Below are 27,017 nucleotides of genomic sequence, written 5' to 3' on the forward strand. Positions count from 1 at the left end.
CTGCAAGCTGAGAAAGTCACTGCAGGTGGCCAAAGGGACTTCCATACCCCACTGCAGCTTGAGAAGGTCGCTCCTCCAAGTCACTGCTGAGGACAGGAGATGAGTTTCACTGTTATCTCTGCTGTGGAGGAAAGGGAGCTGCAATTTTCAAAAGACTAGCAGGCTGTCATTCCTGTAGTCACATTTTGCCTGTGACTCTCTCTGGGCAAGGGTGAATGTAATGGGTTAGAAATGAGATGGGAGATTGTCACTCACAGATCAGACCATGATCTTCATGAAAGCTCAGTGAGGCAAAGTTTCATTACATTGTTTACAGTTTCAGGTACTAATTGCTGTCATTTGAGGACCATAAATATGGTTCATCTTGGTTTACAGATAGACAAAAAGGTAGGGGATTAACGCTGTCACACGTGGATCCTGAGACAGGACTGTTTCTTTCTCTTCTCCAAGCAACTCTATATGTGACTATAAAATAAAAACATAAGGCTCAGGATAACAAACAAAATGAAGCTCATTATGGGATGTACAGAATGTTTGAAGAGTCATCATGTGATGGTGATAAGACACTGCAACACTCAGGGCTGCTTTTTCTTCCTTTCATTTGAGTCCCGAAATAATCCACTTCTTTCATAGTTTGTTTAAAGGAGACCAGGTTTTCTCTCTGGCACTTTTTGGTACCTCTTCTTGCTACTCACTGTTTCAGCATGTGGTCTTTGAAATTTGAATCCTGACTCCTTTCTGGAGAAGCACTAACTGAAAAGGCAGCCTTTAGGGTTAGGCAGCGAAAGGTAAATTTTCGGCTTCATGAGCAGGAACTCAGTTACATGACTTGCATTACTATTAATGGGGGTCGTGCTGGTAAATTCCTGTACACCACATTGCACATTTACTCATGAGTGCAGAATTGGCACAGCTAATGAAACTTGCCTTTCGGGTAGCATGTGTTTCAGGAGATGGGTCTGACAGGCAGAAAGGACTGCTAAGTACCCAGATGAAAGTCTGGCTTTTAACTCCTTGAACATATTTCCAGAAAATAATAGTGTGAATTAATGCTGGTTAGTGTTAGCTGTTCCTACTGTTAGGGGTCAGTCTTGCTCCAGTAGGATTTCATTGAGGTGAAGACCATGCCTGAAATGTGAATGTGTGTGCTGTCATTTAGTGTTGGCGATTCACTTTCCAATTACTGTTACTAATTACTGTTACTTCTTTTCTTTCAAACGTAGGCCAGTCCTCTGCTAACACCAGCTTCTATAATCATAAACAAATAAAGTGGCTTTTTATCATTTTCACCCCTGCTACTTTCCTGAAGATGATCCCTCCTATGGCTGAGATCACCTGGTGATTACCAGCCTACACTGCTCATGGGGATCTTATACCCCTTTATTCTTGTACTGCGTCCATTGTAGTGACAGCATTTTATTTCCAAAACTCTTCTCCAGGCTTTACTTTGCTAGGCTAAACATGCCAAGTCCATTTTGCCTGTTTGATAGGGTAAACTTGGCACTGCTCTGGCTGCTGTTCTGTGCACCTGCTGTAATTGGAAAGTATTTTTAGTAAATGAAAACAAAACTGCCCAAGCATTCTATCCTGTTCAGTGTCATGAAACTTTCTCATATGCATCTGTGCAGTAGCCCAGTGTTGTATTGCCTTTTTAATCTCACTATGGTTCCTCATTGTTTTGTAGTTAATTAGTAGGGTTGTTTTATTATTTTTCATCATTTAGTGCTGAGAGTCTCAGAGTCTGCAATAGGAATTCTTGTCGTCAGATCTCACGTTTCATGTTGTGGGATTAATAATCTTCCATGCATGCAACTTATTCAAAGTGGGGTTTTTTTAATGCATGATACTTTAAATAGCCTCTGCATCACCAGTAACCTATATTTAACAATAATCTAAGTATTTAATGAATAAAATCTCTTCCATGATTAATGGCTGAAGGAGCTCCTAACTTGGGTTTTCACTGATAAAGAATTTTATTTATTTCCCATTATTTCAATTATAGAGTATACCCTATGTTAGCTGTTGAGAAGATGAGTATTGTGTGGTATTTGCCTCATATTTCGAGTTCTTGTCCCATTAAATCAGTCAGAAAATCTCTCTTTCCCAGTAACATATTCTTGCATTTTGGGAAAGGCCTGTCAAGTTCTGTCAAATGAGCCTTTTAACACGGTCAGAAAATCACCTTGTGTTTGAACTAAGTATGGTTTGAACTGCCAATTGATTTCACTCACTGGAATATTCCCGTTGTTCATGTGTGGCCATCAGAGCCAAAGAGATGCCAGAGATCTGTGCTGCAATGAACAGTCCACATCTACAGAAACACTTTTCAGTTTCTATGTTAAATAAAAGTAGAAAAAAAAATCAATTTGCTACTGCAGCTAGTGACTGTGAAGGAGCAGCTGCAAAGTGCTGAGTCTCATCAGGTTGCAATCATGATTAACATTGGGCAGATCCCCCCTGCTGAGGGAATAAATACGCTGCCTTTGTCAAGGCTCCCATGTAAGAAACAATAGATTATTTCAGTGAAGCACAAGAACATAAATGTTAATCGAATCATTCCTCCAAATGAATAGAAGTAGCACCCAGAATGTAAACATTTTAATTTTGGAAGGGAAGGTCTGCCTGTCAGTTGGTTAGTTTTCCATTTATTTTTTTTTTATTTACTTTGAAAAGCTGCTCACTAATATTGCCATCAGTGCTTACAATAACATTTTCAGCACATGAAATACGTATGTTTCCTGTCTTTCCAAGCTAGGCAGTGGCAAAGTCCAGGGAGTATCGGAAAAAATAAAATCTGCCTTAATAAAATCACTAAAGAGAGGTCAAAACCTTATACTGAATAACTGCCAAACTATGTGATCACATTAGTTCTTGATAGAGGAAATGGAAAATACCTTCCAACTGGAATTGACACCAGGAAACATATTTTAAAAATGTTTTTTATACATTGGGGTAATTACCCTTAAAAATAAATCTCTCTCTATACAGATGATGAAAGTGGCTGGAAGTATTTTAACAAATTTATGTGTGTGTAAGTGAAACAGAAAGAAGTCATTTATCCCCTTGCTGCTTCCTTGTTTGCTGTTCAAATAAGGAATTTCAGAATGCAGTCAAGCAGTACATGTTTTAAAGCAAGTGTACAACAAGCTACAGATGCCCAGCCATCTTCACTTTCATATGGATACGGTTGTTGTTGATGAACACATCCAATAAATATGTTTTGACTTTCAGTGTATCTGGTCAGATCCTGATGACTTCATTCCTGTGGGGTGTCCCTTTGCAAAGCCAGTTGGGTTCATCCCAGTGCTTCTCTTGTACCCACAGTGTCCTCGGAAATCTTGCACCAGTTGTAGATGAAGACCCCTCAGCTCTGTATGAACACTAAACATGGAAACAGTTTTCTTACAGGGTTTGCTATTTCTTCACTGCTGCTGTGCTGCTGTTTATACATGCACCCTTTTTAACAGTCATAATGTACTTCTCCACTGGACAAATCTGTCTCTTGAGTTTCTGCACAGCAAACATCATCTTCTGTCAGTCACTCTCATCAGTGACATAATTAGTGGAGATGGTGAAGGATCTGTTTGTGGTGGAAGCACAGAAGTTTGATGGCTGGTGTTGGATTCCTGGTGGCCCCATAGGAAAGCCTGTCTGTTGGGATCACTGAATTTCCCCACTCAGTGGGTGCTCAAGTGGGGAGAACAACAACTGCTGATTGGCAGAGTGAGCCAGTAACAGTGGAGCTGTGAAGCTGAGTGTGATAATTCTAATATGAGTGTGATAATTTGTGGCTCATGTTCACCAGGGCACATTGTGACTGGCTAGGCAGGAGTTTCCTACTGCCTGGGAGAAGCAGAGGTGAGGAAATGCCAGAGCCTTTATTGCTTCTCTAAAATAGACTTTCTTTCCATCCTCCATGCTGCACCTGCAGTGTCAGTCTGTGTGCCTGCACCAGAGCAAGCACAGAAACATCCATTATTTTTGATTGTCCAGCTCCACAGGTCATTGGTCTCTGTTCTCCTGTAACTAGAAACTGGGGGCTTCTCAGCTGACCCAGCAGTGGGCAGTGGTTTTTCATGTACTCCATCTTAAAGCTGGAACAAGCAGGTTTAATCTAAGTTCCTTCCCAGTCATCAGAAAACTCCTCACTACAGCTTTTATATAGGCCTGGAGTCAGTTTCTGGTAGCCTTGACAGAGTACACCCCTCAGAGAAAATGTGATTTAAGCCTTTAATTTAAGCCTCAGTTGTAATAATACATCATTTTGGGGGTTTTCATTCCCTTGAAGTGAAGAGGTGCAAAATGAGCATAATTTATTAGAATTTACTTTGCAGAAGTGAGAAAACACCTGTTTGATGTGATTTGGGCCAAAGTGGTTCAGCTGTGGAAAAGACCAAAGCCACTTCTGACCACCCTGTGTATCATACTGGCCATGTGTGGGCTCTGACTGAAGTCATCCTTTAGGGTTTTTCCTTGCCTAAATATCATGGAACAACCTAACTTCTGCTGTTTTATTTACATCTTCTATTTTTTTGTCCCCTTTGGAGGGTAGTAAGAAGTATGTTGTCGAGCTGATTGAACCAGCATTTAAATCCCATGTGTATGCACATATCTAATGGGTATATAACCTGTGCCATTTACTTTTTGAAGCCCAACATTGGCCGGTTGGGAATTCCCCACGGGCCCTCTGGAGAGAAGGTGGCTGTGGTGACTGTGGATGACTGTGACACGGCAGTGGCCGTGCGCTTCGGGAGCCTCATTGGGAACTACACCTGCGCTGCCCAGGGGACTCAGACTGGCTCAAAAAAGTAAGGATTTGCTGTATTTGTGTTTCCCACCCATTCTCTTTTTCCAGTGAACAGTCAACAGTATGCAATTAACCACTGAGCACTAAGTGATTAACCAGTAAGTTGGAAAAACAGGTATGACCTAACAAGAGAAAGTAACAAAGTTTAATTTGGGACATGGAATTACTTCCATCATTTAAGTTGAGTCCTATCTTAAAAGAAGGTAGAAATAAAGGATATAAACAAACAACCATTGAAAATCATTGGGTGTGAGAAAACGTTTCCTGTGAAGAAAGAAAGAAAAAAACAGTACTTTTGAGTTTAAAGAGGAGGGGAACAGCAAGCAACATGGGGGGATATAAAGTAATGAGTGATAGCAAAGAGACCACTGAGATACACATGGTCCTCTGATATCCCAAGAGAGGGGCACACTATAAAAACTGGGGCTAATCCAAATGACCAGATGATAACACCTCACACAGCATGGAGTCATTTAGTAGAACCTACATCCACTAAATATCATTAAGACTAAGATCTTCAGAGGATTTAAAAGGGGTTGGCACTTTATAATAATTAAGTAATTATATAAAAATATACTGCTTCTCAACCTCGTGCTGAGCGGTATCAGCCAGTCCCTGCATGACTGGGGTCAGAAAGAAGCGTCCTGTGGCTACACATTTTCCTCTAATTTTCATTTTCTTCTGCATGCTAGCAACTGTTAGGGACAGGTCACTGGATTCTGTATGCACATCACAGCTCTTAAGTTAAAAGTGAGTGTTACTGGTCAGTCCTTTGATTACAAACTCTGGAAGTGCTCATGTAGCAGAGGGAAGTGCAGCTTAAATGTGCTTATGAAAGCAGTAAGACAAAGACAAAACCCAAAACAAACTCTTTGCAAGAAATTATAACATTTCTTTGTTTCTTCAGATCTTTGGACCTAACTGGCCCTCTCCTGCTTGGTGGCGTCCCAAACCTGCCTGAGGATTTCCCAGTGCACAACAGGCAGTTCATTGGCTGCATGAGGAACCTGTCCATCGACAGCAAGCCCATCGACATGGCTGGTTTCATTGCCAATAATGGTACTCTGCCAGGTATGGGCAACAAGTGTCCCAAGGGCCACCACCAGAAAGGTCTCTGCCACAGCCGTGCATGTGGCATGGCTTAGGGTGCCAAGGAGGCTGGCACTGCAAGGAAGCCCAGGAAGGGGAAGGGGACACAGGGTTCTGAAATGACCCCTGTCCCTCTGTTAGCACTGCTGAGGGCAAAGCAGCTGTGGCACAGGGCCTTTGGGTGCTGTATGGCATTGTGCTGCCACAGTGTCTCTGGCCAGACCTCATTTGTTTGAGCAGGGTGCAGTCCACACCTGTGCCAAGGAGGCATACAATAGCCCCTGGCACAGGGCACACTTCCAGGATTCAGCAGCACATCAGAAAGGGCTGGGCTTGTTTAGACTTTCTGCATTGCTGGAAGTTTCAGCCAGGAATTTACTCCTAAATTAACTTTTTGTCATCTATTTTTTAACTACCTATTAAATGTCATTTTGCTCTGAAAGCCGGTGGGATTAGTTCATGAAAAAGACTACACTTACAATGACTTTTTAATAAATTGTGTTTGTTCTGTAAATACAATTCTGCAATCCCCCAAATGTGAAACCTGCCTGATGGAGCAGCCTATTGAAGGTTCTGATTTGATTTCTAGTCCTTGGATCCCTGACCAGGATTAGTTCTGGTGATTAGGTATACAGAATGTTCTCATCATCCTAAAATGGCTCTTACACACAAAAATGGAAAGTCCCTTCTGTCCATGCTGCTGAAAGTCTGTGTAAGAGCTAAATTGCAGTTCTAAAGTCTGTTGCATTGATTGTGGATTAAGGAGGGAGTCATAGCATATGCCATTGATAGGCAGACTTGTCTTAATGGATTTGACACATGATCACCTTACATAAACTTTTGCCATCCACATTTTGCTTCACTGGCTTCAAAAGTATTTTTTAAAAAAAAGAAAAAAAACCCCAAACCTATAACAGTTATGTCTTCTTTTTTACATAAAACCTCAAATACAATCATTTGGGGCCTTTTTCTTATTAAAACCATACAAAGTGATGGTTTTCCTGAATTCCAGGCTGTGCAGCCCAGAAGAACTACTGTGAAACCAACTGGTGCCAGAATGGAGGCACGTGCATCAACAAGTGGAACACGTACATCTGTGAGTGCCCCGTGCGCTACGGGGGCAAAAACTGTGAGCAAGGTAGGCTGCAGAGAGCTCTATGTGCACTGCCATGTGTGCACATTCCACTCCCTGTCATTCACATCCCATTCCATGTCCATGTCCAGCTGTGATGCTTGAGAGTAACAGAAGATTGCAGTGGAGACTGTCACCCATTATCTGTTTGAAATGGATGATTTTAGAGATCCCCTATATAGTAGGTGACATATTGTCATGAATAAGAGTGGCTTTCATTGATTTACTTACATAAGCAAAGCAGTTCCAAAGAACTTGGCTGTATTTAGTAATTTGTGTATAGTAAAAAATGCCTGATCCTAAGCCCCTTTAAATCAGTGGAAAGAATCCTGCTGACTTTTCTGGGCTTTGACTCAAACTGGGGATGAATGTGCTGTTTTAATCACCACTTTTTTGGCAAGAAGGCATTCTGTGCTAAGTGAGAGCACTTTCAGTTTTACTGGATTTCTCTTTGATTGAACGCAATGTGCATGTATGTGTAAAAACTCATTACTAAAGGATAAGGAAGGAGCAGCAGGTGAGTTTTACAGGGTGTGGAGAACTTGCAGTCAGCTTTTTCCCTGGAAGTGAGGAGTTGTCTGTGTGAGGAGTCCCATGGGGCTGGTGCTGTAAGGTGGCTGCTCCTTTGGAGTCTTTCTGGATGCTCCCAGCAGAGAAGACGTGCTCCTCTTGGGCCAGGTCTACGTAGTGGCAATTTCTCTTCCCTTTCCTGAGAAGCAGCAATATTAGTTAAAGAGGACACATGGCTGAGTTTCTGTCTTGGAGATAAAGGTTTGCAGAATGAAGAACAGGGAGAAGGAATGATGGAAACCTCTTCCTATGCTCCACCTCACACAGAGCCCAGAGCTGTTATTATTGCCCCTAGCCTGGTACCTGCTTTCTGTAGCAGCTCCTCAAATATTTTTGAGCTTCCCAGGTTTGTATGAAGATCTGATTTTTCCATGTGTCTCATTGTCAAGTGTGCTGGTGAAGTTCTTATGTTTTTTTCATGATTGGCTGTTCTCTGTGCTACAAACCCACTCTGATGTATCCTGAGAGGAGTGCCAGGGCCCAGCTATGGTGTGTCCTGTTCAGGTGTAAATGGGGAATACTGCTATCATGTGCAAAGATTATCCTTCCCTCTGTTTTTCAGAAGGAAATTCAGAATTTGATCAAATGTTTGTTTTATTTACTATTTTTTTATACCAAACTCAAGACCAATCCATAAAGTTTGGGATTTAGAAAATCATCTAAGAGCTACCCTGTAGCCATCCCTGGAAACTCATTTTAAATTCAGGTGATAGAGATGATGTCACTCACAGCAGCACTGCCTTCCCCCCATCCCAGCTGTCACCTCTGCCTCCAGCACTGTGCATTCCTGCTTGTCCCCTTTGTCACTGAAACCCCCGTGTTCTTGCTGGTGCTTCAATCTGTGGGGATTTTCTCACACTTTAAAGGCAGCAGACTGCTTGGTTCTTTGATGATAGATGTGGGCCAGTTTCCCTGGAAAAATTGCATGCCAAGAAAAAAATGGAATGTGACCAAAGATTTCAGGAGCCCAAAGTTAAAGTCAGGAGGAATCACAGATATGCTACACTCCTGTCTTTTAAATTGCTTATTTGAATGCTCAGCTATGATCCTAAGAGCATGAGCTATTATTAGGCAGCTATTTTTTAAAAAGTCTTAGATAGAGTATTTGCATTTTTGAGTAGGAGTGCTGCATTTCTTCGATCCCTTTGGTGGTGCTGGTTCTGCATCAGGCTAACAGAGGATAAAGACTTTGGCAAGTTACCAGTAAACCTTTTTTTTTTCATTTCCTGCTCTTCAAAAACTCTGGGATCTGGTCTGCACTAGTGGGGATGGGGTGTTTTACCTTCACCCCCCCTCCTAGAACCTGTTAATTCACTTTCTGGCAGCTCCCATCTCCCTCTGCTGATATATAGAGGCGAGATAAAATTTAGGAAAAATTAGTTTCACCTTTATTGTAATTTAATTCTTCGAAATTATTAGGTGTTGCAATTCTGTGAAGAAGACCTAGCAGCTGTGTCTGACTCACTCTTGGATGGCCACTGTCATTGCACTAGCCTTGGGCTAAACACCATAGGTCTGCACCTAAAAATAAGCTTCCACATGTCCAACACCCACACTGCAGGTGACATCCAGTGGGATGTTGGCAGCATGTTTCCCCAGGCCCTCTATCTCCACAGGGAACGGCCCTCACATCTTCCTGCTGGCCTGTTAAATGTAGGACCCTCTTTAGAGTGAACAGATGCAGGCAGTGCTTCCAAGTGACAAGCCCTGAGCACACAATTAATTAGTTTGGATCTCTGCACTGCTGATGGCAGGGAGCTGCTGGGAAGCACATGGGGCTCTGTGGTGACAGGGGAGGTCAGGTCCCAGCTGGGGACAGTGCATGTGGCCAGCCCCTCCATGGACACTCCTGCTCCCAGGCATGAGGAAGGGCTGGGGGAAAGAGAGAGGTCAGAGGGGGCTGACAAATGGGGATTTCTATTTAACCAGCAGGGGAAGGTGCACCCTGGCCCCAGGGAAGGGAGGGAAGTTGGGAGAAGGTGTGGGAAGGGAATGGTATTTGCAAGTACAGAAAGTCACCAGCAGTGAGAAAAGGAAGAAGGTGGCTAATTGCCATGCCAGTCCAGTTCTCCCAGGAGCAAAGGCAAAATGCTTGTAAACAGCATTCCCAGCCTCCCGCAGGTGGGAAGCCCACAAGTTTGCATCCTGCCTCTGCACTCCAGAGGCACATGGGCTCAAAGATCTCAGCAACAGTCCAGAAAACCAGCAGCAAAGTTGGAATCTGATGTCATTGTGAAGGTCAGCAGGGTAGAGGAGGAAAGGCAAAGGCTGACTTTTGCACAGGTGGAACAAGAGAAAATAATCCTGCTCAACACTGATGTCCTGGTTGCTTTTCCATTGATGTGGTGCAGTGTGGGCTGATGAATTGTGCCCTGGCCCAGACATCCAGAACTCAAGCACTGCATTCAAGTTTTAAGCAACCTCAGGACATCCGTATCTGTTGACAATCTTTTTTTAAGTTGCCATCTGGTTTTCAAGAGCAGGCTATGCTGCAGTTGTTCCACCATATGCCCTCCCTGGCATTTGTGTGGTATGACTGCAAAGGGGAGATCACAGGCTGGAGCAGGAGAAAGGCTGCCCCTTGGGACTGCCTGCCCTCAGCCTGATGTGGGCTGGTTGGGTAACCACATCTTAAGGAAGGGCAAGTCAAGTTACACCTCTGGTTTGACTAGTGGTAGTCTACTAGTCCCTGACTTTTTGTTTCTCACCAATAAGGGGCTAAAGGGCTTGCACTGTACTCCAATCCCTGCAACTTCACTCCCCAGCCTTTTCCTTTATACACATCAGCAAGGCAGACAAATGAGAATTTGGGGTTTGGCTTTTTTCCTCAAAAAAATGCAACCTTACATCAACTTTACTCCATTTTCTGCTATGGTGTCATCCCTCAACCTTTTTTTAAGGACTTACCATTTCATAGTAACACATAAGCATCTGTATATACATGATCTTTCCTACTACAAAAAATCCAAAAAGTGTCAGCCAGATATGGTAGTGTGGAGCAGAAGGGGAAAGACTGTTAAGCCCTGTCATTTCACAGACCAACATGGACTCAGCACATGATGAAATAAAAGGTTGGGTGCTAATCTGTGGTGCTTGCACCCAGTCTCTAAGGCCTGCTTCCATTGGCAAAAAGCTGCCTTAGACTTCACCAACATGCCCACGAGCAAGGATGCCAGGCAGGGGCTGACTGCAGATCCCACTGCAAGGTTGCACACGTGGTAGAGGTGTCATATGAGGTGTTACAAATAGCACAGATCTCCCATGGCTTAATTTGTGCTTCTAATCAGTGAGATCAACTAATCCCTGGGACTGTAGCTCCTGTTACGCAGGGTAACAATTTTAAAAGTCCAAGGGGATGGGTGTTCCTCTATTTTCCGTCAGCAAAGTGTTTTCTATTGAAGCCTGACATTGGTGTCACCCTGTAGGAGCTCTGCTTGTGCAAGGTTAGAGAGGGGGGTAATTTTGCAGCTGTCACTTCAGGATATTTAAGGCCAATGATTTAGGCAATTCCACACAAATTATCTCCCTGCGAAAAGGCTGTGTAGCCGGGACAGCTGAATAATCTGGCCCTGGAGTATTCATAACTAATTCATATATCCTGTTTCCCAGCCTTTTCCTCTGTTCAGTCTGTTAATTAGAAGCAGGTAATCAGGGTTATGTTGAAAACATCTGCAGCAAATGTTGCCCTCATACTTCCTGCTCTGTCCACCCACTCACCAGTAGAACCTTATCAGCAGAGATCCTGAGCTTACCTTTCTAGGAACAGCTCTCATGTGGATAATGCCATAGCAGTGTGGAGGTGCTGCTTTTGAGTACAGGCCTCAAGACAAGATGCCTACCCCACAGCCAGGGTAGCTTGTGAATTTGCAGTATTATCAACTGCTTCACAGTAACTCCCCTGGCCCAGCTCTTCATCCATGGTAGACTGAAAATAGCTCAGTGGAAGAGGGACTAGCTCCCTTGTGTCATCACTGTGACATAGCATCATTTTTCCTCTTAACATTTGTCCTGAAGGATAAAAAGTGTTTCTCTTCTGTATTTTGGTTCACAGCCATGCCTTCTCCTCAGCGTTTCAGTGGTGAGAGCATTATCATTTGGAGTGACCTTGACATTACCATCTCTGTGCCCTGGTACATTGGGCTGATGTTCAGAACCCGGAAAGTCAATGGCATGCTATTGCAAGCCAATGCTGGAGCTGCATCCAAGATCAACATTCAGGTAAAAGTGTGGCTGCCTTTGGTTAGAAAAGAATTAATACTCCCCCAGCAGTGGATATGGCCAGATGAACTACATCATTTCATCCACCTAATTAAATGCATGTCAATAAAAACAAATAATTTCTTTAGCCTTTTACAAAGATCAAAAAGTGAATGATCAAAATATCATTATAAAAATCATATTAATTTAAGATTATTTTTCTAGTCAGAGGTAGTAGTGGGCATTAATATAGATGTAAAAAATGGGTCTGTTGCTTTGGGGTTTTTTTGCCCATAAGGGAAGTTGGAGTCTGAATGTCCAAAGTTATACAAGGAGTTCTTGCAAGCATTCCCATCTTTACTCTTTGGGCATTTTTTTCCCTTTTGGGTTGTTTTAGGAAATGATATTATCTTACCCTCTATCTCTTTCTGCATCAAGTACAAATATGTAGCAAAAAAAGGCATAATATTTTTTCCCCAACAGATACTGAACAATTACGTGCAGTTTGAGGTGTACAGTGGCCTCAGCCAGGTTGCTAGTCTGAAGATGAGCCAGTCACGGGTCAGTGATGGGGAATGGCATCATTTATTAATAGAGCTGAAGAGTGCAAAAGATGGTAAAGACCTCAAGTACCTTGCTGTCATGTCCTTGGACTATGGGATGTACCAGGTAAGGCAGCATCATAACTTTGCCACTGAGCACTGCACAAATGCTTTTAGGAGAAAGTAGGATAGTAGTACTGTGGGCAAGTACTTATGCTGTGAGACATGTACTGCAGTGATTTATGCCTAATCATTGATATTAATTTATTGAGCTTTATGATAAAATATCTTTCAAAGAAGTCTGTAAAAAGACACATTCTGATGTCTGGCTCCTCACTGCTTTGGTACTTTTTTGCTACTGCTGGACTCCATTACTACAGAAAGCAAGCTGTGTCACAGAGGATGATAGTGCTTCTTATCAGCTGTCCTCTTCCTTGCAGAGCACTGTGCAGATTGGAAATCAACTACCTGGATTGAAAATGAAAAGCATCATTGTGGGAGGTGTCTCTGGAGACCAGATCTCTGTTCAGCAGGGATTTTCTGGATGTATGCAGGTATGAAATGAAAAGTGTGGCAATAAATTTTGAACTCATGAGAAGATACCCAGGTGAAAATGTGGGAGGTTTCTTTTTCATCCACCCTCAAACATTTCTGTTTCCTCCAAGAAGTTATCTAAGAATCAAAATATTAAAGTCTACCCACTTTGCCAGGTGCAAATCTGATCACATAGGGAAAAAACATTAAAAAAAAAAATCTGGGTTTGGCTCATCAGGTGATTTCTTTAAAACGTAGCCTCATCAATTGATGAAAATAGTGAAACACATAATACTGTACTCTGAAAGGAGACTCTAATTTTAAAACAATTGTCTTTTGTCACCAGGGAGTAAGAATGGGAGAGACGTCTACAAACATAGCGACACTCAACATGAAACAGGCTATCAAGATTAATGTAAGGGAGGGCTGTGAAGTGGATAACCCTTGTGATTCCAACCCATGTCCCCAGCACAGCTACTGCAGTGACGACTGGGACAGCTACTCCTGTGTCTGTGACCCAGGTAAGCTGGTGACCACTCATACAGAAGCTGGATCACACCTTCAGAAGCAGCACAGCAGCAGCAGCAGCATGCTTGCAAAGTGTTCATCTTCTGATTCTTCCCCTTCCAATCAGTATTACCCTTATCACTCTTACTGTAGCACCCTGGAAGCTGCAGTCCTGGGCTAAGAATTCAGGCAATGTATCTGTATACACCAAACAGAAATACAGTCTCTGGTCCAAAGGACTCCTGTGCACTTCCCCTTTTCTTTTTGTGTTTTTTTTCTTTACTTTTCTTTCTCAGCCTTTTCTGCTGTTGAATGTCAGTCTCTCACTCTGCATCCTAATCAAGACACTTTGAATGTTTTCTCTGTTTTGAGCATGTAGCCAGCATATGCTGTCAGCACCCAGCACAGTCACCTCCCATACATGCAGCAAGAGAATACAAAACTATTTGTAGCACATGCCCCGAATATAAAACTGGGAACCAAAGGCACAAGGATGCCTCAAGCATGGTAACAGACTGTCAGAAAAAATGGTTTACTATCATTTTGTCTGAGAGGGAAAAGAGTGCTTCATTTCTGACAGTATCTCAGGGGCAATCTACTGATTATCAAAAATATGTTATTAGTGTATAAGCTTATGACAGGCAGTCTTTTGGAGACATGCAAATCATAAATTACAATGGTTGCTGTAATTTTCTTGCCTTGTCTCCCCAGGGTACTTTGGGAGAGATTGTGTTGATGTATGTAACTTGAACCCATGTGAGCATGTCTCCACATGTGTGCACAAACCTAGCTCATCCCACGGCTACACCTGTGAATGTGGACAAAGCTACTATGGACAGTACTGCGAAAGCAAGTAAGAGAATTATTTTGTTCTTGGTTTCTTGATCCTTCCAGGTAGCTCTTCATCTAAGGCAGCAGTCCTCCCACTTCCTGTTCTGCTCCAATAAACTTTCCTGTTACCATTTGGGTGGTATTTTAGGCTCCATTGCCTTTTGGCATTCCTGAGCTCTTCCCAGAGACTAGGCAATCTTCCATGTTATTCAGGAGCTAGTTTTCTTCATTAGCTGCTCAGGGGCTCAACCAGTTCTGCTGTGTTACACAGCACTGCATCTCACCTGTACTTTGTGGTGGGCTTGGCCTGAGTTTGCTCTACACCTGCAGCTTCCCCAGCACACAGAGCGATGCATCAGTTTAGTGGCCTGTAGGAAGATAAAGTCTCTTTTCTGTTCATGTCCAGTCCCTGGGCTGGCAAAGAGCCATCTCTTCTGGACAGTCTGGGAGCCTATGTCTGTTGCTTTGTGGGAGAAACGTGCTGATTCCCTCGTCAGCAGCTTCCTGGTCTCAGATAAGCATTCAGCAACCAGCCTTATCCCAGAGGCGGCACTTTGATTTGCTGCAATATGGGGCATTCATGATGTGCAAATGAAGTGCATTTGACTGCCCATTTAGGAATGGCTCATGTGATGTTTCCTTCCCTTTGAAAACTGCAAGCTTCTTCCTCTGCCTTTTGTTGTGTTGGCTTGCAAATCTTGGCCATGCTGTTGCCAGATTTGTTGTTCATTCCTCTGGATTATCGACGCAGAGACATTGTCCCTTGTCATTATCTGCTGACACTGTGTCAAATGCAACATCGTGGATTTCATATTCTAAAGCATAGAAGTACAAAACTAGCATTTAATGTAAATAAAATTGATAGTGGTCTTTGAACAGACACAAATAGCTCTTCTTTCCTAAAATGAGCAGAGTGGAGGGGATACCTTGTGCATTACCATGATCCTGGTCCCAGAGCCCTTGTCCTTCAGTCTATTGCTCGACAAAGACTCCCAGCTATCAAAGAATCAGAGATCTCCTTGCCAGAGCTAGTGTTGGGGCATCTGTTGGATAACCTGCTCAGAGGCTCACCAAAGGGAAATGGTATCAGTGAGAATGAGGCTTTGCCTTCAGCTTGCTGCTTAGCTTCCAGTGCTGCTGCACTTAGTCTCAATCACGGTCTTGGATCCTAGTCCAGATCAAGGCTGCCACCCTCCCCTCTTCTATGTCCCTAATCATGGGTCCTCTGTCTCTCCTGTGGCAGACCAGGTATTTTCAGACCTGGTAGTGAACCCTCTGAGAAAGCCAGGCTGGCTGAAAGTAATAGCTTTTCTTCATAGGGTGAGCTTGCAGACAGCTTTGCACCTGATCTGGTGTCCCTGTGGACTGAACAAGAAGTCCTGCTGCCCACAGCAGGGCTGGGGCAGGATGGGGGTGGGGAGTGGGATATAAAGTGCTGGGGAGCTATACTCCAAGGCAGTTTGTGATGATAAATAAACCAGGGCACAGGCCCAGAGCCACCTGCGCTTGAAAATACTTAGAGAAACACTCCCTCTAGGGTTTCATTGCACTGATATTCTAAGTTTTTCCCATATTATAGTATTTATATATGTATTGGTTGTTGTTTGAGATACATTACTGTCTGTAAGCTGATGTGGCTGAGTGCAGATTTGGCCTAAAGCTTTTTTGCACACTTTTTAAGAGGGAACTTAAAATAATTTTCTTGCAATTGATTTTCTTTAATAGGATCGACCTACCTTGTCCCAGAGGTTGGTGGGGAAATCCCATCTGTGGCCCATGTAATTGTGAGACTAGTAAAGGGTTTGATTCTGATTGCAATAAGACCAATGGAGAATGCCACTGCAAGGTAAGCAAAAGAAACCAGTCTTAAGTCAAAATGTCTTTAGTTTAAAAAGTAACTGTACCACTAATAAATACAAGTGAGTATCTGAGACAAAGTACACACAGTTGTGCTTTGTGTCACATATATATGTATGTGCACAGTGGAGTTAATCATTACCTAAAACATTTTGCTGGCATCACCCTTCTCCAAATCATACTGTACAGCTCTTATCTTATTTGTGTTTGGAAAACTGAACCGAGAGGATGAAAGCCTGGCTCTGATCTCTGAAGTGCAGCCTGGTTTATCTGGAGGAGATCAGACTGGGGTGCAGAGGAGTGTCAGTGGGGTTTTGTGTATCACAAGTGAGTAATTGCCATGAAACAATTTGGGCCAGCTGGGTGAAGTTCTTCCCTGTGCTATGGCCAGCAAAAGGCCTGGCAGCTGGACAGAGCTGGAGGGCTAAATGCCTTCCTCACTGCCATCTCCTGAGTTTTCCGTGGACAGGCAGGGACAGATGGGGGACATGGGAGGGGAGGCACCTCGTCATGAAGGTTTTACAAAGGACTTCTCACAATAGGTTTTACAACTGGCTTGAATGACATCAGAGGAGCTGGGCTTGTGCAGACTGGCGGCTGTGAATCTGGCCCCCTGCTCCTTTCCAAAACGCCAGCAGGACACACAGCAACTGTTGCATTAAATGGAGAGTCAGTGGGGTGCCAGCTCTGGGCTCTTGTGCAATCCTAATGCCTCAGATCAAAAGCGTGTGCAGAGGAAATTTGAATGTGGGATCATTGCGTGCTCTCCACCCTCTACATGAGACACAAATGCACAGTGCAGGAAGTTTCCGTAGTGGCTCATTTGTGCCGTACAAGAGCGGAATGCAAAGCTGAGAAAACCATAAATCCTGCAGGAATATGTTTGGTGGGCACTTGTAACAAGTGCCTGAGGAGTAATGTGGGCCCTGTGGCTCCACCGCAAATGGCAGCGCAAACCCTGGGTCTCTGATAATAGTAATGTAATTTTTACCTGTGCTCAGCAAAATGAGCCCTTTTATGAGCAGGTTTCAGAAAGGTAAGCACTTTAGAAGTCAAATACCTCATGTCTATCATTTTGTTGTTTCTAGGCCAACTACTACAGGCCCCAAAGCAGCGACACCTGCTTCCCCTGCGACTGCTTCCCGTCCGGCTCCCACACGCGCGCCTGCGACATGGAGACGGGGCAGTGTCCCTGCAAACCCGGCGTCATCGGGCGGCAGTGCAACCGCTGCGACAACCCGTTCGCCGAGGTCACCGTGAGGGGCTGTGAAGGTACCTGCTGCCCACCTGACACGGCAGTGAGGGACATAACGATGGGGGACATGGTAGTGGGGGACACTGCCATGGGGAACACCGCGGTGGGGGACACTGTGAGGGGGAACACAGCAGTGGGGGACACGGTGATGGAGGACACCGTGAGGGGGGACACTGTGATGGGGGACATGGCTGTGGGGGACACCGTGAGGGGGAACACCGTGGTGGGGGACACGGTGATGGAGGACACCGTGAGAGGGGACACGGCGGTGGGGGACACTGCGATGGGGGACACGGTGATGGGGGACACCGCGGTGGGGGACACGGCAGTGAGGGACACCATGATAGGGGACACCGCAGTGGGGGACACGGTGATGGAGAACACCGCAATGGGGGACACTGCAATGAGGGACACGGCAGTGGGGGACACAGCAGTGAGGGACGCCGTGATGGGGGACACCACAATGGGGGACACCACAATGGGGGACACTGCGGTGGGGGACACGGTGATGGGGGACACCGCAATGAGGGACACGGCAGTGGGGGATATTGCAATAGGGGACACAATGATGGGGGACACTGTGATGGGGGACACGGCAGTGAGGGACACCGTGAGGGGGGACACGGTGGTGGGGAACACCGTGATGGGGAACACCGTGATGGGGAACACCGCAATGGGGGACACGGCAGTAGGGGACACGGCAGTGAGGGACACCGCAATGAGGGACACAACAGTGTCCCAGCTGTGTCCTGGGGCGCTGTGAGCCTGGCCGGAGGGCTCCAGCCGTGGGGACAATGGGGACTGCGGCAGCCTAAGCACACCCCACCCTCCTAGATATGTGCCAGTCGGACTCATGGGGCTGAGGATATGAGGGAAAAGCTCTTACCGCTTTAATTTTTCTCACATGGAAATATAGCAAGCTGAGGTGGAGTAGGGGGAGCAAAAGACTAACACCAACTTTTCCTTGCCCCTGAGTTCATCTGCCAGTGCAGAGTTGTATTGCTGAGCTGAAGGGGCAGGTGGGAGCCCTCACACCTTTAGCCCACAGAAGCTGTGCCGTGCACCTCGTGCACTCTGCCTTTCTTCCCCATCTTGCCCGTCCTGCCTTTCCTCTCACCCACCCACCGTCCTCCTGTGATCAGCACAAAGCTGCTGCAACAGCCATCTCACCACAGTGTGTGGGTGAAATGAAGGAGAAATGTTTCCCCACAATAAAGGAGCAGGCAGAGATAGGCAGAGCCAAAATCCAGAGCCCCATAATCATCCTGAGCTCTCCTCTGCCTGTACCTGTCCAGCCAATCTGCTGGATAAGGAGCAACTGGTTGGTTACAGCTTGGAAGGCACTGCAGAGGACACGTATCCTGACAGGGCTTTGGAATTACAGGAAGGTCCTTCAGGCAGGTTGAAATGTCTCACTGTTGTGATTTTTATCTCGTCAGAAAAATTGCATCATTTCTTTTTCTGCTTTCAGTGATTTATAATGGCTGTCCCAAAGCTTTCGAGGCTGGTATTTGGTGGCCACAGACCAAGTTTGGCCAGCCAGCTGCTGTGCCTTGTCCTAAGGGCTCAGTGGGTAAGTTCCCTGGGTAAATAATTACTGACTTTATCTGCAAGCATATCTTTAAAAAAAAAAGAAAAAAAGGAAAAAGATGTGTACATCGGGAATAGCATTAATTTATTTGGTGTAGAGACTGCAGCATAGCTTATGCATATCATGAGCAGAAAAGTATGGCTCACTGAAATCAAAGAGCTGTTAAAATACACTGGGAATACTAGCAATAAATAAATACAACAGTACAGCAGATAAACATGTAGAAAGCACAGAAATTCTCTATTTTCAAAAAAGCAGAGTCCAATTTTCTATTTTTTATTTTCTCTTTATCAAGTAATTCTTACACATGTCACTTTAGTTTCTAGTGACATATTATAAGTGTTCTTTAGCCATACAGTTCCTCTGGGCAAAGATAAAATTAGGAAAATCATATTCCTGATGACTGCTTTACTAGGGTTGCAGCCTACTAAGGCTAAGAGTTGCAACAAAAATCGCATTTTTCCACACAATATCTTCTGAAACAGATGAAAACCACCTTTTACAAAGAAGCAGAATAGCTGTGTTGTTTTGTACAACAGGCAAATGGCAATCTGCCTTTTTATATATATCTCTGAAAACATGTATCAGATTTTGGAAACAGAGTTCCCAATATTTTCCAAAGGCTGTTCTGTGGGAAATGAAAATTCTGTCTTGGTTCTAGACCTGGTAACTCTGCTGTGAGTGTTCAGGGAGTTATAAGTAGTTATGTGACTGCCCCAAATATTTCTAGGGGGAGGCCACTGCTTATTGGTATGCAGAAGATTCGTGGTCAACCTAGCTCCTGTTCTAAAAATTTTAGGAGATAGATTTTTTTAGATGAATAATATTTTCATGATTAAACAGTATAAAGTTGAATTAAAATGAGTTTTCTGCACTGTTCTTGTGGCTGACCCAAGTGTCTCCTCTAGGAAATAGACTAGCAGGCAATATAGTATAGCTGCTTATAGTAATTGCATATTCTAAGTAAATTTTACAGATCATTCAAAAATGTAAGCCTTTTATAATAATGAATATTCAGACTAAGAACCTGAGGCTTAATTGTATTCACCTAATCATAGAAGAGAAATCATATAATTAGATACAGTAAAATTAATTATAGTTCTTATTTAGATATTGGTAATTAAATGGCTTAGACACATGCAGTATGTTATGTGCGAATTAACTACCACAAATGTAAAATTTGAATTTGATTACTGGCAATTCATGGTGAAGGATCCTCAGCCAAGAATTATATTTTAAAATTATTTGACAAATAGTACAAATTATAATAGGCTAAATTAAACAGTAAGCTGCTCACAGTCCGTTTACAAGTGGCAAAAAGGCAATTATGCATGCTGGCTGAAGTGTTCAGCACATGCAGCATGCAGATGTGTGGGCATGTGTTGCTGTGAATACATTTGTTGATGTGAAAGCATTTGTCCAGGAGGTCTTCCTATATAGGCTATTGCACAGAAATCTCAGCAGGGGCTGGTTTCCAGGAATACTCAGGAAGTGCAGAGTCTTTATCTTTTTTAGTATAAAGAAATGAATGAATTAATTTGAGAACAATCAGGCAGTGAGGCTGTGAGCAGTAGGGCAGAGCTTGGAGTTGGCTTGACTTTTCTCCAAAGCCTGGGGAAAGCAACTCCTGAAGATTACTAGTCTTTAACTTTTCTCTCACAGGAATCTCCTCTTTGGAAATTGAAATACATGTGTAGCTTTGAGCAACTTAAAAATGTAGGAAATCTGAAAGTTTGGGATAGTTGAAATCTGTGAATGTTTACCCTGCACAGTTCAGAACATTTTTTGCCACGGATGCTTTGTTTCCTTCAGGAAACGCCGTTCGCCACTGTAACATTGAGAAGGGTTGGCTGCCTCCTGAGCTTTTCAACTGCACCACCCACGCTTTTGTGGATCTAAAAAACATGGTAAGCTGGATTTTCTCAGTTTTCCCTTTATTTTGTAAATAATGATCACTTTGGACTCCAGTTTGATATCCCTGCACTTGGTCTTTTGACTGCATCCTTGAACACCCTCATTTTTCATCTTGGTGCTTCCTTGGCTCTCAGTTGCATTTGCTGTTGAGTTTTGTTGCCAACTCTTTCTCAAGACAAACAAAATTTGACGAAACAATTCCTTTGTGCTGAAAATCCCTAAATTGTGATTGTCTTTGTAAATAGCATGGAAAAAAAAAAAAAAAATATATATATAATTGGACTTTTTCTTCCTTTTCATCTGATTCAGAATGAGAAGTTGCACCACAATGAGACCAAGCTGGATGGAGACAAAACCATACGGATCGTGAGAGCGCTGCAGAACGCCACCAGACACACACACAGCTTGTATGGCAACGACGTGAGGACAGCCTACCAGATAATGATCCGGGTCCTCCAGTATGAGAGCCAGCAGCAAGGGTTTGACTTGGCAGCCACAAGGGATGTGGAATTCAATGAGGTAAGAGAAATACTGTCTGCTGTGCTGAGCCCTTACAGTTCCCCTTAAAAATTAGGTGGCAGTGGGTAATTAAATTTGTCTTTGACCAAGGTGAAGCAAATATTGTGTCATTGCCTAATCTGTTCCACAAATAAGCCTTTCTTCTCAGATTAGAATGGAAAGTTGGTTATGCATGTGTCTATGCACACAGATGTATGTGTAATACTAATATAATAGATTGTGCTTTTCTAAAAAATGTGATCATGGTAACAGCCAAAAGCAATATTCCCCGTATGAAAAAAATCATCAAGTTAATATGTTTTTCCTGGCTAAAGTAGTTTTGTGTACTGTATTTATTTTTGTTGTAAAACATGCCTAATGTGGTCATGCTCATTTAAATGTGCAGCAAACTAAGTCTGAGCCAGTTACTGACTCTGAAGGTTTCCTCTAATGCAGTTTGAGAAGACTTGAGTCATGAGTTGGTACATTGAAATACATTCCATATCATATTGGAATATATATTAAGGCAGATACTTATTTTAAGTATTTTAAGTACTTATTTTAAATATTTACATATTTTAAGGCAGATGCTAAAATGTTTGCCAGAGAGCTTCTGCTACTCAGAGCATTCATGAAAGACCCAGTTATTACCAAAGACCTGACCAGGGCTAGAGAACAAGCTGCAGCACCCTTCCTGTCTGGGAAATATGTAGTTGTGGTGGGAAAATGTGAAATTTGAAGGCAGTTGGGAGTTTTCTGTGGTCTGATAATGTGAAGGCTGGATGAGCCATGTCAGGCTTGCAGAGATTGCCTCAATCCCATGTGCACAGTGGGGTACTGTTCTCTGCCCTTGCCCATACTATTTCTGAGATCCTGACCATGGCATAACACAGAGTCCAAACTAAAACATCTGCTTGGATCTGTGCTGGCAGAGCCCAGAGCTTAGGCACCAGCATGTGGAATGACCCTCCATGGGTCAAGGCTGGCATCTGTGCTGGCCAAAGATCATTTGGCTCCTTTAGAAGGTGTGCCACCCCCAAGTCACTGCTCACAGTACTCCAGGAGGACCAGAGAGGTCAGGCAGACTTTGGGGTGAAATTACAGAGCCTGTGCAAAGCCAAGCTGCACAGTCAGCAGAGAGTGGAGAACTTCTGAAACATTTTATGTTTTAGATGCACCAGATTTTAAGAGATTTAGTTTTTTCTTTCCTGTGGGCTGTGAAGCAAGCCATTGAGATCTTGAAAAGGAACTTCATTTCTAGCATGTTTTGTTGAGTAGAAATACAAACAATGAGCAAAAAAAATTTGTTTGGAGACATATGCTTTAATTTATTGTTCTCTGCACTTGGCACTGAAATTCATACAGATGATGTTTTCAAGAACTCCCTAAATATTTTAGGATAGGTCAGGAATTTGAAAACTAATGAGTACAGCTCATGAATAAAAGGAGGTAACATCCTAGCCTGAGAAAGTACAAGGGGAGAAGGAATTTATTTTTTATAGTTCCACATAGAAACCTGAAAAATAGATAATAAAAGCCATAAATAATGTTCACAAACACGGAGGAGGCCTGGTACCAAGTACAGTGTGTTTCTCCTGCATTCCTACGAACCATGTTGTGCTTCTCACCCTAGGCAGAGGTGGTCATATTGGGAGTCTCTTTCAGCTCAGACACTTGCAGCCTCAAACAATATAGACAGGATACAGATAACTCCTTCTGAATGAAGCCTAAATATTAATCTTGGCTATTTTAGAGCTTGTGGTGATTAATTCCTACTGTCATTTATGCCAATTTTACCTTAGTTAGGAGTTAGGTTTTGTTACAACAACACAGTTCATATGTACACCAAGATTAGAAACTTCCTAGCATCTTTCTGATTTAAGCCATTTAGCACTCTCTTTTGAGGTCAATCTCTTTCCATCCAGCCTCAGGGTCCCTTTGCATATTTTTCTAAGAAAGTGCAGAAGAGTCAGGTCCTCAGAAAGAAATGCCTTTTTAATACAATTTGTAAGCAACATAAAAATGGGGAGACAATAACATGACTTAAGTTTTCTTATGTATTTTCAAGTTTGTCTATGCAAGCTAATACTCACTCTTATCATTCTTCACCCTGCAAGTTGTCTTCATTATCTAGGAAACAAAGTAAAAGAAAAAAATTAAAGTAAAATAGGAAGTGGTATTTCTATCTATGACTTTCTTTTGTTTTTCAACAAAAAAAAAATTCTGATTTCTCTGGGGAAGTTCAGTGCACCTGCTAAGAGCTGTGCTTTTCATGTGTCTGATCTCTCAGAAACAAAGAAAACATGTATAGGTTTTCCTCCTGCGTTTTCTTGCTTGATTTCCTGTCATTAGGGGCAGGAAAGTAGGCAGTTCTTTTACAACCTCCAATTTTGGCTTACTTTGCTCATAAAAAGTTTGGAGAGATTTGCTTTACATGACCAAAAAACCTCTGGGTGAGTAACTGGCATGTGTATTTTTATATGGCTGCAGTAGAACATGCCTGCATTAAACATTTCATTATATACTCACCTGAGGCAGTCAGACCAATCATTTTCAATGCTTCTCTCTTCAGCTCTGTGTTTGCTTCATAATTTAGGCTTGTACTTTATTTCTCAGAATATTATCCAAGTGGGTAGTGCTTTACTGGACCCTGGCAACAAGGAGCACTGGGAGCAAATTCAGCGGACGGAGGGTGGCACGGCTCACCTGCTCAGGCACTATGAGGAGTATTTCAACAATGTGGCCCAGAACATGGAAAAAACCTACCTGAGACCTTTTGTCATTGTTGCCGCTAACATGAGTGAGTATCTGTGTTGAAAACTGCCATTCTTGAAGTCTTTAAAATGTGCTGAGTAGAGGTGCTAGTTATTCATTTTAATAGTACCCATTGAGAAAAATCATTGCATTGATTTCAAATCCATCGAGCCTTGATCCATGACTTTCAGTTGCCATGGGGGCCTCCGGGGGGATGTCTGATCTGTTTTTCTTCTGGACCATGCCACTGCTCCATGTGGCTTTTTGTTGCAGTCATAGCAGTGTAGAGAGAGTAGGAAGAACTAAGTTTTTAAATAAAGGCAATGCCTTTTGAGACCAGCAAATATAGTTGAATGTAGTAGATCTCATTTTCGGAAGAATCACACCAACCTCACCTGAAGAATTACTGCAGTACAAACAAAAGTAACCCTACTATTGACTTTATTACATATTATTAAATTTACTTGCATAGATATTGACTGCCCAGGAGAGTGGTGGAATTCTCAGGCCTGGAGATGTTCAAGAAAAAACTGAATGTGTTATTTAGTGCTGTGGTCTAATTGACAGGGTAATGATCCATCAAAGGTTGGACTCAATGATCTTACAGGTCTTTTCCGACCTAGATGATTCTGTGATTCTGCCTCTGATTTTCACATGCTTTCCTAACCTGGAACCTATCCAGAAAATCCTCATCAGTAGAGATTCTTGTGCTGAAAGGTATTTTCACAGAATCACCAATCCTTCAAATACCATCCCAGTCTTGCAAAACCCATAATCAGAGCAAAATCTATGGGATCCAAAATATCCAGAATGAGTCTAAACTGAGAAGAAAACATCAGGCATACCAAGACATCTTTCCTACCTATCACAGGAAATTTCTCCTCTGACAAACAAATAGCAGCTCCTGCACTTTGGACTGTGATATATTTCGTAAACATCTCTGAAGTGCATATACAGGTGAAGCACAGCAACCACAGCCTGGTCAGCTTATTTCTCCATTTTCTCCCCTGCCCTCTCTATTTCATTTTCTTCCCAGCTACAAACAGTGTGAGCAGGGGTTGTTGGTGATAGTCCTGCTCTGAGTGGGAGGTGAGATGGAGCCAGCTGACCTTCAGAAGTCCCTCACAAGCAGCATTGCTATTTGGTCTTTCTGTCAGAGGTGCTCTAAACTGTATCAGCCTGAACTCTTGTTTAGCTTTTCAAGCTGTTGTGTTTATTTCAGATACAAAGAAGGCTTATGTTCCAAAAGTTTGCTTTATTTTACCAACTACACTTGCTGTTATAATAAGAATTTGAATTGAAACCTTGTCCCAAGAATGTTTTATGTCCACAATCACAGAGGCAGAAAATCAAACGCATGAGGCTGTCAGGTTACAAAGGCTGTAGCATCCTGCATCAACGGGGCATAGATTATTGTTGAACTAAGCCAAACTGTAACACTTTGATTTTTCTTGAATACACCAAAACTGAAATGCTTTCTTATGACTCAGGACTATGAGAATCAAATATTTTTATCATCATACTCAGAAAAGAAGTGTGCTCAGGATTTTAACCCAACTGAACTAAGATGAAAACAAACCCCAGAATTTCTTGCAGGTGGTAAATCATGATTTTTTTCAACCAGTTCTTCCTGTGTAAAGAGGTGTGAGCTTGAGAGGGATGAGGCAACTCTGGCCTGAAAGAAGTCTGTTTTCTTATGAACAGTTTTTCCAGGTGAACGTGGTGTTAATAGAGTTTCCTAATGGCTCATTTGGGAGTGAGTTAGAAACTAGGAAAGGAATGGGAATTTGTAGGTCTTAACATGGACATTTCTTCATACAGGAATTTGCAGAGGATCACACCTTTTGGTGTAGGGTCACCCCCAGCACATGTAAATTGGCACTCAGTGATTTTTCTTAAATGAGAAAGTTAAGCCAACTCAACTGCTTTTAAATATTTTGGCAGTTGAACAGGCAGAGATGATGAGGTAAGCTAGGGAAGAGCTGCCAGTGGAGGACTAAGGAGTAGTCCCAGATAAAATGTGTGTTATTTTCTTTGGTCAGCTGACTTCACAATCCAACAGATGTAGAACTATATTTTTGAAGCAGTAGATTTAGTCTTCCCATTAAAAAGCGAGTCTAAAATTGGAACATGCAGCACACACTGGAGCAAGCCAGCAGCATGTGAAGAAACTGTGAAGCAGGAGCACTCACTGAACAGCAGTCAGGAAAAAGCCTCTGTGAAACCCCAGTCAGCTGCTACTGGAGAAGTACCAGCAAAGTGATCTAGCTCAGGATGGTTATTAGGAAAAATTTCTTCACTGAAACAATTCTCAGGCATTGTAACAGGCAGCCCAGGGAAGTCACCATCCCTGGAGGTATTTAAGATATGCAGATGTGGCCCTTGGGGCCGTGCTTTAGGGCTGGACTTGGGGTGCTGAGTTAACAACTCGACTTGATCTTGGAGATCTTCTCCAACCTAAACAATTTTACAATTCTTTATTTCCAATGTTTGCAGTGGTGTTTTCATAGTGTAAAATACTGTCTTGTGAATTCCTTTCCACTGAACAATAAATGTATAATTTGATAAATGTAACAACATAATGCTGACACATAAACTTTTAGTTATCATATAAGGTGTTAACAGAAGAAAACTAAATTTTGCTTTCTATTTTGGGGTTTAAATTTTTCATCTGCATTGTGCAGTCATTTTAACCTTTCTCTAATGTTTCACTGTGGTGATGTGAAACTTTTATCCCCCCCAGTTATTGCTGTTGATATCTTTGACAAGTCTAATTTCACGGGAGCAAGAATACCACGATTTCATGAGATTAAAGAAGATTACCCCAAAGATCTGGAGTCATCTGTTGTCTTCCCTGATACTTTATTCAGACCTTCAGAAAGGAAAGGTAAAACCCTTCTGCTGCTGGTTGGTGAGCAATTATGGCCAGCTCCCAGGGA

The 27,017-nt window shown here is 43.0% G+C and overlaps 1 protein-coding gene across 1 annotated transcript in view; it reads left to right on the plus strand.

Annotated features, from left to right (window-relative positions):
* LOC136361307 (cadherin EGF LAG seven-pass G-type receptor 1-like) overlaps positions 1 to 27,017 on the plus strand; it is a 98,531-nt gene that overhangs the window by 44,587 nt on the left and 26,927 nt on the right. Inside the window, exons 6-16 of the mRNA XM_066319130.1 lie at positions 12,120 to 12,464; positions 12,778 to 12,891; positions 13,218 to 13,392; positions 14,090 to 14,231; positions 15,935 to 16,055; positions 17,155 to 17,338; positions 18,793 to 18,894; positions 20,725 to 20,819; positions 21,136 to 21,345; positions 23,941 to 24,124; positions 26,822 to 26,965. Coding sequence (XP_066175227.1) covers positions 12,120 to 12,464; positions 12,778 to 12,891; positions 13,218 to 13,392; positions 14,090 to 14,231; positions 15,935 to 16,055; positions 17,155 to 17,338; positions 18,793 to 18,894; positions 20,725 to 20,819; positions 21,136 to 21,345; positions 23,941 to 24,124; positions 26,822 to 26,965 — 1,816 coding nt within the window. The remainder of the gene's footprint in view (positions 1 to 12,119; positions 12,465 to 12,777; positions 12,892 to 13,217; positions 13,393 to 14,089; positions 14,232 to 15,934; positions 16,056 to 17,154; positions 17,339 to 18,792; positions 18,895 to 20,724; positions 20,820 to 21,135; positions 21,346 to 23,940; positions 24,125 to 26,821; positions 26,966 to 27,017) is intronic.

Source organism: Sylvia atricapilla, chromosome 5 (genome assembly GCF_009819655.1).
Source record: "Sylvia atricapilla isolate bSylAtr1 chromosome 5, bSylAtr1.pri, whole genome shotgun sequence".
NCBI lineage: Eukaryota > Metazoa > Chordata > Aves > Passeriformes > Sylviidae > Sylvia > Sylvia atricapilla.